The following is a 9,126-nucleotide window of genomic DNA, read 5'->3' as shown; positions in this document are numbered from 1 at the left end:
TATTTATGTTTACACATCCAAATCTAAAAATAAACAACTTCTAAACAACTATTATAAGTAAAAGACTTTCAAGAAGTAATCACCGATGAACATTATATATGCACGAGACTGTGTCATGCACAAAATCTTTTATGCTGTTGCAAATAATATTATATACATATATTATCATATATGTATATAATGTTCATCGGTGATTATACATAGAGTATACAGGGTGTTTGATAAGTATCGTCTCACTGTTCATAGATAGATAGAAGAAGTTATTCTGAGACGAAAAGTCCTATACCACTTTAGAAAATTCGCAATAATTAACGAAATATTAATGAATAAAGATCCGCTAATCAGCGTGCATCCAGAGTAAGGACAGCATAAGGACAGCCCAGTCTTGGTGCTTGTTGGCGAGCAACCGCCCCGCTTGACCTCCGATCCCGCGCCTACTCTTCGAATTCCTGACGCGCTGTGTACACATGTTATTCTATTAGCTCCTCTCATTCTGTCGCTACGGCACGTACACACGAAAGACTGGGCTGTCCTTACGCTGTCCTTACTCTGGATGCACGCTGATTAGCGAATCTTTATTCATTAATATTTCGTTAATTATTGCGAATTTTTCAAAGTGGTATAGGACTTTTCGTCTTAGAATAACCCCTTCTACCTACCTACAAGCGGTGAGACGGTACTTATCAAACATCCTGTATATACAGAGTGTCCCATTAACTTGCATCCTAAATATCTCGCCTATTTTTTATAATAGGAGGATGCCGAAAAGAGTCATTGTTCATTTCAAAGAGACAAATATTGTAATAAACAAGAACTTTTTGGATTCGTCTTGACCTTGCTTATCATATCGCGAGGATAAAAATATATACTTTCAGATTAAAAAAATGATAATGATCTTGAAATCTTAAAAAATATCACCTTGTGAAAAATTTCCTGTTTATTACAGTATTTGTCTCCTCGAACTGAATAATGACTCTTTTCGGCATCCTTCTATCATAAAAAATAAGCGATATTTAGGATCCTCAAGTTAGGTAAGACACCTTGTATATGTATATATATATTCTTTAATATAGTCTTCCTGTATTTTTGTCAATCTGATCAATAATAAGACACATAAAATGTATGTCCACGATTAAAAGTAATTATATTTCTAAAGCATTTTGATAAGCATTGTGTTTTACACGTGATGACATATCGCTCATTATACCACGAGATAATTTTTAATGATAAAGATCACCAAAGATCACCGATCAGTTAACACAAAAATTTCAGAAAAAATTAGATTTTTATCTTCAATTCGCAAAATTGATGACATTGTACAAGGAGAAACTCGCATTATTTGTTATTTCCAACAAAAAACAAGAAAGAAATAATAAGTGAACTTTACTCTCTCTCTCTCTCTCTCTCTGTCTCTCTCTCTCTCTCTCTCTCTTTCTCTCTCAAATCAATCAATCAAAATTAAAAGTAAAATTTTATTATTTCTCCATTTATCTTGGATTGTTTGTTTATAACCAATATATTAAATAATAATAAAAAAATTGAACAATAATAAAAGTTCCTTTCGTAAAGATGACAAATTAGCTTTACGACATATTTATAAGTAATATATTATAATATTTATTTTATGCGAAATATATGTAAAAAAAGCAAATGTAACATTATTTTAAACTATTTTCGAGGGAGAAAGAAATAAAGTTAATAGAAATGATCTCATATGCGTTTTTTTTTCTGTTATCGTCGATCACTTTCAGATATAGTCATACTGTAAGTATGTACTCAACATAACTCCTATTAGTATATATGATTCAGTTCTACCAATGTATATATAATGAGATAACCACAACTTGGAGATAGAGATGTATTCACTGATGATTAAGATTGACATGCTGCTGATGGAGATGTGCTTATATAAACTGAGGAGATCACGTTCGATGCGCCACAGTATTTATCAACATGAATATTACCACTGCACTCTTGATCGCATGCCTGGCGATCACCGCCTACGGTAAGAGGTGCACGTCTGTTACTTCAAGTGTATGAAAAAAACTTGAAATCAATATAAAAAGAAAAACCATTGTGAACGTTCTTATGTGTCTATTGCGCAAAACTGCCACTTAATATTTTACAATGAAAGTTATGCAATACACAAATATAATTTATAGAGTATCAAATAATAAATTGATACATTTAAGTGATGTATTTAGTAATTATACGCAACAATAGAAAATGTTTTGATGACAGGTTTTCCAAATTCACACATCGTGGGAGGAAGCGATGCTCCAGATGGTCGATATCCTCATCAGGTGTCGTTAAGGAGATCAAAGAACAACAATCATTTTTGTGGCGGAGCCATTATTAGCAAGCGTTACGTTATCACTGCTGCGCATTGTCTTCAAAGGTAAATACAAACATATCTATATTTTGTCTGATATAAATTTATATTAGTAAATGTATTAGTATTAAAAAAAAATTATTATTTACTTTTTATATACTTTTATATACTAAATTTTATATACTTATACATTATATAAATTTTATATACTTTTTGAATATTCAGAAGTTGAATTACAAATTACATATGCAAAAAAAATGATAATTCTTATCGTTTATTACAGACTGACCGATCCATCCGAAATTCATGTCGCAGTTGGAAGCAATTATCTTGATACACCACGTGCTATATATCAAGTAAAAAAGTACATAAAACATCCCAATTATAACAGCTTATTAAACATTGACGACATCGGTTTAATCCGTGTAGCGAAGAGCATCAAGTTCAACGACGATACATCGACTATTGCTCTACCAACTGTAGACAACAATTATGACAATTATTCTCTCAAAGTTACCGGTTGGGGAAGACTCTGGGTAAATAAACAAATAAATTATATAAGATTTTAATATTACAGATACTTTTTGCATGTAACTTCTTTGATTTAATTTATTTTTTTTAATGCAATTTATTATCTATCTTATAAAGTCACTTAAAAAGAAAGAGTGAAGCTAAACAAATTTTGTTATTTTATAGACAGGCGTAACTTTTTTGATTTAATTTACTTTTTTAATTCAATTTATCTATGTTAATCAACTAGGAAGAGAAAGTGAAACTAAACTAACAAATTTCTTTTTTTATAGACAGATGGTCCGCGTCCTAATCGCTTGCAACAGGTTACTGTGAAAGGCTATTCCCAAAAAAAGTGCAATAAGTTTTACAAAAACAACATCATAGAATCTCACATATGTACTTTTACCAGAGAGGGCAAAGGAATGTGCAACGTAAGTGTAATTGTAATCTAAACTCCGCGACAACAAAACTAATCATTATGTTAGAAAAACAAAAGACATTAAATTACATATGTATATAATACATATAAACATAACGTACATATACAAACACACATTTACATATTATATGCAACTGTAAAAAAGGAAAAATATATATAAAAACTTTCCAATCCGGCAAAATAACTTATAATTTCCGCTATGCTTTTGTGACAGGGTGATTCCGGCGGCCCGCTCGTTGCGGACGACGTTCTAGTTGGTATTGTGTCCTACGGCACGTCTCCGTGTGGCAGTGGTTTTCCAGACGTATTCACCAGAGTATTCCACTACAGGGCGTGGATTAAGTCGCATACAGGAATCTGAACTCTCATCGGCGATAACACCGATCGTTGCTCAGTGAAAGCAATTAGCATAGAAAAGGACATGCGTCCATCGAGCAAATATAGTTATTTTGAGATTTGTTATTGCTTAGTTTTTAAGTCTACAAACGTTCTTAAGTCTTTAAAATCTTAATGTACAGCGAATACGTGAATTTAATTGTCTTCCAGATATATTTCACGTACAATATTTGTACATAAATCTATAATGTATATAGTGACTCGAAACTCGAGTAATAAATAAATTTTTTATTATTAACTAGAATTATTTTTGAAAACTTCGAATCGTTTCTAAATAAAATGATAATAATTGTTGGTATATGTTATACGCATAAATGTTATCTGCAGAATATGAGATAAAAGCAAGTTAAATATCAGTGATAATTTGGTGATAATGTCAGTCGCCGTACTTTGCAGTAAACGTATAATATAATAAATCGTCGATAGTTATTACACTTGATATTTTTCTGCATCTTTAACTCTTCTGCGTCTTTAACATGTTTGTCGGTCTCATAATTGCATGTTTTGTGATGGGTGTTTCTGGTAAGTGCGTTTTTTTTTCATATCTACGTAACATCTGTACTATTGCACATCGGACAACACACGAAACTACGACATATGTTACGACAAAGGTCAAGTGTATACTGCTGCTGATTTGTTTTACGCAATACGTTTAAGTGTGTGTGTCCAGATTTACGTGTCACTTTTTTCATGCAGTTCTAAATAGTGAAATAAATAATTTTTTTTAATAACTCAAGTACCTACTTTTCCAACACGCACAAATATTACATGTGAGAAAAGAAGTATTTAGTTGAAGTATTTTTTTATTTAATAGGAGACACGCATATTATCGGTGGCAAAAATGCTACTGCTATTTATCCGTACCAAGTATCACTAAGATCAACAAAGGAGAGGCATTTTTGTGGCGGAGCTATTATCGATAAACGTTTTATTCTTACCGCTGCACATTGCTTACAAACGTACGTATACAATCTTAACTTATAAATTGTGATTGAAAAATATGTATATCGAATAAAAAAAAAACATTATAAAAAATTTATATTCCCATGAATATGTTACAGACCCATACATCCATCTAATACATCTGTTGCCGTAGGAAGTAATAATCTCTTAAATGCCACTTTGTATCCAGCGGAAGCCTTCTTCGTGCACAAAAAGTACAACATTGAGCCGCATCTTAACGATATCGGATTAATTCGTGTATCAAAGGACATCAAGTTTAATAAATTCGTCCAGCCGATTAACTTATCAAATTATGATCGCAATTACGAAAATGTGTCACTTGTGGCCACCGGCTGGGGTCTTTGGGTAATTAATGCAAAAGATACATATACATATATATTATCTCATTTGATTCCATTCAATATTTAAACCAATATAAAAATAAATATTGAGTGTAATTCTTATCTCGGAAATTTCATTTTATCATAACTTTTTAACCGCGGAGAAGAATAGCAAAATTAAGCTGAAAGTACTTTGTTTTATTAGAATAACAATGAGATACCTACAAATCTGCAAGAGCTTACAGTGAAAGGATATTCTCAAGAGAAATGTGCAACTTTCTATAGAGAGAACGTAACACAACGTGTGGTTATCAAAGAGACTCAGATATGTACTTTGAACAGACACGGGCAAGGGATGTGTAACGTAAGTAACTACAGATGTTTATTGTGAGAATGCAAGATGATTTTGTTGTCACGCCTGAAAAAAATAGATGGATCATACGTACACATGATTATTGTCGCGCTTCAAAATTCTTTCCGATTGTACTTAATTGCTTCTTAAAACTCTCGCGACCTTATTGAGCTGATACATGAAATATATATTCTGATTTTTGTACAGTTTGCGTACAAATCCGATTACGTAGCTTGTGTGATAAGCCAAGCAGAAATAATGTGCTTCTGCACGACATAAATATTCCGTTCGACGGAAAAACGTCATCAATAAAATGTCACTAGAAATTAAACTTTTTTAAATTTTCATATGTTAATATTTTAATCTTATAGTGAAGAGTCTGACATTTTTTTCACGCAAAATTTCAATTATTTTCTATTATTAACCCCTTGACATAAAAATGACAATAAATTAAACGGAATTTGATGCGTCCGAAAAGTACTATTTAATTTTGCTCAACTGAACAGTTATGTGCAAGCTGAGAAAGAGAACATTTTATTTTGAAATTTGGATTGTTATATAACATTTACAGCCGATTTCTTCATACCTTTCGATAGCTATCCTCTGGATAAATTCCTCTGAGAACCAATAAGAAGAACCAATTTTGGGAGATATCTTCTAGATAAAGTTATCGAAAACTAATCTAGAAGTGAAAAAATTGGCTGTTAATCAGGTTGATACATAATGTTAATGGAGAACAATTAAATAACATTATAAAATAATAATTTAATAGTTCTTTAAAGTATGAAACATTTCAAAACATTTTGGAACAACTCTTGACGAGTCAAACTCGTCAAAGTCTACAGTGGCACATGAAATGAATGACGACCCCAACTCGTCATTATATGTCAAGGGGTTAATATAGGAGATATAATCATTTTTGTGATTAAGATGTCCGTCTTATTCGTTTTCTGTAGCGACAGATTAGGCGAAAAAATCTGTCGCTGTAGTGGAATCAGTAGAAATTTTATTTATTATCAGGACCACAGAAAAAGTGACAAAAGCTCTGCTACGAAGAGAGTACAGAGAAAAGATGAACTGACTCAGTTGATAACTTACAATTAGGCCCGATTTCTTCATACTTCCCGATAACTATCCTCTGGATAAAGGTACACAAAAAGATATACTTTATCTATTAGATAAAGTTATCAAGAAGTTGGCTGAGATATCGAAGTGCAATTTATTGAAGCTCCGCCCAGTCAGTAAATGCCGGGAAATTCAAACAAATTTGTCGAAAGATGTCGCGTTTTTTATATTATTTATTGTTCTTTATTGTCCTTTACATTTTCGATGAAGGAAAAAATCAAACTCAGCATAAATACATCAACAGTAAACACTAACTACGCAGTAAATGCACGAAACAGTATGTGTGCAAATGGAAATTGTATAGAACCGATTTGAATTACTTTTCTTTCTAAAATATTTGAATTACTTTTCTTTCTAAAAAGGATTCTGTAAGTTATACTACTGTCAGTGTCATGTGTATTGACTCTTTATTATCTTAACAAGCAGGACAAATTGTTTTTATTATAAATATTTGTATATGTATACTTATAGTTATGGGTTTGTTGGTTGAAATCTTGTTTTTTTATCAGTACACGACTTACAACAGTTAGTTCAAACATTCTCCGTATATTGCACTAAACAACATAGATTTAAATGTACATACTATAACTTATTTCATGTTCTATAATAGAAGTACGTGTTAATTAATTCAACATAAACAATATAATGTCGATATTTGTATTAATGATGTAATATTTCAAGATCTTTCTATCTTATAAGATAGAAATATTAGATAAATAATGTTTTTCTTGTATTAAGTGTAATTACATATTGTATATACTTTACTGTACAAAATTACAAAACAGCGCAAGATTATTTTAATTTGAAATGTAGCTCCGGTCGATGTAACTTCTTATAACTAATAAGATTTTTTTAGTGATATTAATAGTTTCAAATGAAATTTGTTTGTGAGCATAAAGATATACAATATTATATGTAGAGATGAGAAAATGTAATGAAACATTGTACAAAACAGTATTTGACGAATTTACAATTCTTGGATACGCAATTAAGTTTTGTATTATTTTTTATGGACGATTGATACTATTTCGTAAAACCTACAGTTTTATGTTTCTGAGTACGTATCAAAGTCGGATGAATTGACAGAAAATATAGATACGTACTATTTTATATCATCAAAATTGATGATGATAAGCAATAGCAAATAATGGAATAGCAAAATAATGGAAAGAGAGAGGAAAAAAGAGAAAAAGAGAAGAAAGTGACTGATTGATTTAGATTTATTTTCTATGTGCTTCGGAACAAGTTTATCTAAAGCTCATTACATCAAACTACAAAAAGAAAAAAATATTAAAAGAAAAATCTTAATTTAAAAATCAGTAGAAAAGAATGAGTATATGAAACTGAAAATTAAGAGTGAAAAGAAACTACATAATAATGACGGTGATCAATTCATCAAGACGAATGCAAAGACGAAACCGAATACAAATACGGAATACAAATAATAAAGAATAACGTGACTGTGCTTTGTGACTTTCACGCACAATAAGAATGACGGCCTACAGATGATCAACATCCAAGTTCGAAGATTCTTATTCTGAATTCCGTAGTCGAGCAGTCGAATGTAGCGATCCGAAGTGAACGGTTGTGGTGAAGATAGAATAAGTGTGAATTCTCTATATCGCGGATCACTTTACTAAGTACAAAAAGCAACAAGGTAGATAATAAATTATAAATTTCGAAGACTTTGCTACATATAAATTTCTTCATTTATCAATACAAAACGCTTTGCGAATTTGTTTCTGTTAATAATCTGTGTGCTGGTCGTCGTTATTTACGTGCGTGGCGATCACAGGTCCATCACGTGTATTGATTGGAGTTAGCAGCTTTATCGGAAGCAAACATTATAGAAAATTTGAGAAGAAATGAAAGTAAATGACTTACACTATATTTTATATACTATTACAAGTGCATAAAACTTTTATATAATTGAAACAAAAAATATATTACATAACAATATTTTATATTTACGTAGATTTCGAAGAGATTCGGACTGGCCGTAGAGATTTTTCGAACAAAGCCTACGAATTGAAAAAGTTATAATAAAAAATCGGAAAGTTCGAGAGAGAGAGAGTTACACAAAAAATATTTATTTTTCATGGACATTTGAACATTATCAAGAAGAAATTGAAGGACGACAAAGAATAAGACAATTATAGACGAAGGAAAAAAAAGAAAAACGTTTATTAAATGAGCGATGACTATACTCCGTGTTAACTAAAAAAAGTGTTTCCTAAAATTTCACAGATTTCAAGTGCATATCAAATAGTTGTATTTGTCACAGCAGAAATGGAATCAGTATAATTAATTTATGAAATTAGTCATAAAACTCTAGGATTTTTAGCGTTATGAAAACCTAATTAAGTGATGCATTTATGTTTAAAGTTTGACAATGCGATGACGTTACTGATGTAATTAAGTAAACTTTTGTTATTCATCATCTGATGTATGTCACATCTGTAGCATTTCTGCATTCTATCAGTCTTCGAATTCTTGTTATACAACTACACGGAGAAAACTGTTATGGTTGCTAGAACATTATCTATGGTTAGAACAGCAATTGATATGAGTTCAAGTTAAATAGATATTACATCAAAAGTTGCTGTTGACATAAGCTCATTTATACAGTTCGCACAGCCATATTTAAATGATACGTAATATTCAATTAGTATATTCGCATATATTG

The 9,126-nt window shown here is 31.0% G+C and overlaps 2 protein-coding genes across 2 annotated transcripts; both read left to right on the top strand.

The window, feature by feature from the left end:
- The first annotated feature begins 1,897 nt into the window (after positions 1-1,897).
- LOC109862786 (chymotrypsin-2-like) lies at positions 1,898-4,112 on the top strand. Its single transcript, XM_020442925.1, has 5 exons — positions 1,898-2,005; positions 2,242-2,398; positions 2,616-2,868; positions 3,136-3,276; positions 3,499-4,112. The coding sequence occupies exons 1-5, from the start codon at positions 1,954-1,956 to the stop codon at positions 3,643-3,645; spliced, it is 750 nt and encodes a 249-aa protein (XP_020298514.1). The 5' UTR covers positions 1,898-1,953; the 3' UTR covers positions 3,646-4,112.
- LOC109862787 (chymotrypsin-2-like) lies at positions 4,062-5,640 on the top strand. Its single transcript, XM_020442926.1, has 4 exons — positions 4,062-4,202; positions 4,495-4,639; positions 4,742-4,988; positions 5,169-5,640. Exons 1-4 carry the CDS (start codon positions 4,157-4,159, stop codon positions 5,352-5,354), a joined length of 624 nt encoding a protein of 207 aa, XP_020298515.1. The 5' UTR covers positions 4,062-4,156; the 3' UTR covers positions 5,355-5,640.
- The last annotated feature ends 3,486 nt before the right edge of the window (positions 5,641-9,126 follow it).

This window comes from Pseudomyrmex gracilis, unplaced genomic scaffold (assembly GCF_002006095.1).
Source record: "Pseudomyrmex gracilis isolate BER0280 unplaced genomic scaffold, ASM200609v1 scaffold_2380, whole genome shotgun sequence".
NCBI classification, from domain to species: Eukaryota; Metazoa; Arthropoda; class Insecta; order Hymenoptera; family Formicidae; genus Pseudomyrmex; species Pseudomyrmex gracilis.
This window is presented reverse-complemented; position numbering and strand designations above follow the sequence as displayed.

What these genes read in the sequence shown, in the direction of transcription:
- LOC109862786 (XM_020442925.1), top strand. Translation starts at nt 1,954, where the DNA reads ATGAATATTACCACTGCACTCTTGATCGCATGCCTGGCGATCACCGCC. An exon ending in GCTGCGCATTGTCTTCAAAG is followed by an intron (nt 2,399 to 2,615) that starts GTAAATACAAAC and finishes CGTTTATTACAG; the next exon opens with ACTGACCGATCCATCCGAAA. An exon ending in AGGGCAAAGGAATGTGCAAC is followed by an intron (nt 3,277 to 3,498) that starts GTAAGTGTAATT and finishes CTTTTGTGACAG; the next exon opens with GGTGATTCCGGCGGCCCGCT.
- LOC109862787 (XM_020442926.1), top strand. Translation starts at nt 4,157, where the DNA reads ATGTTTGTCGGTCTCATAATTGCATGTTTTGTGATGGGTGTTTCTG. An exon ending in GCTGCACATTGCTTACAAAC is followed by an intron (nt 4,640 to 4,741) that starts GTACGTATACAA and finishes AATATGTTACAG; the next exon opens with ACCCATACATCCATCTAATA. An exon ending in CCACCGGCTGGGGTCTTTGG is followed by an intron (nt 4,989 to 5,168) that starts GTAATTAATGCA and finishes TTGTTTTATTAG; the next exon opens with AATAACAATGAGATACCTAC.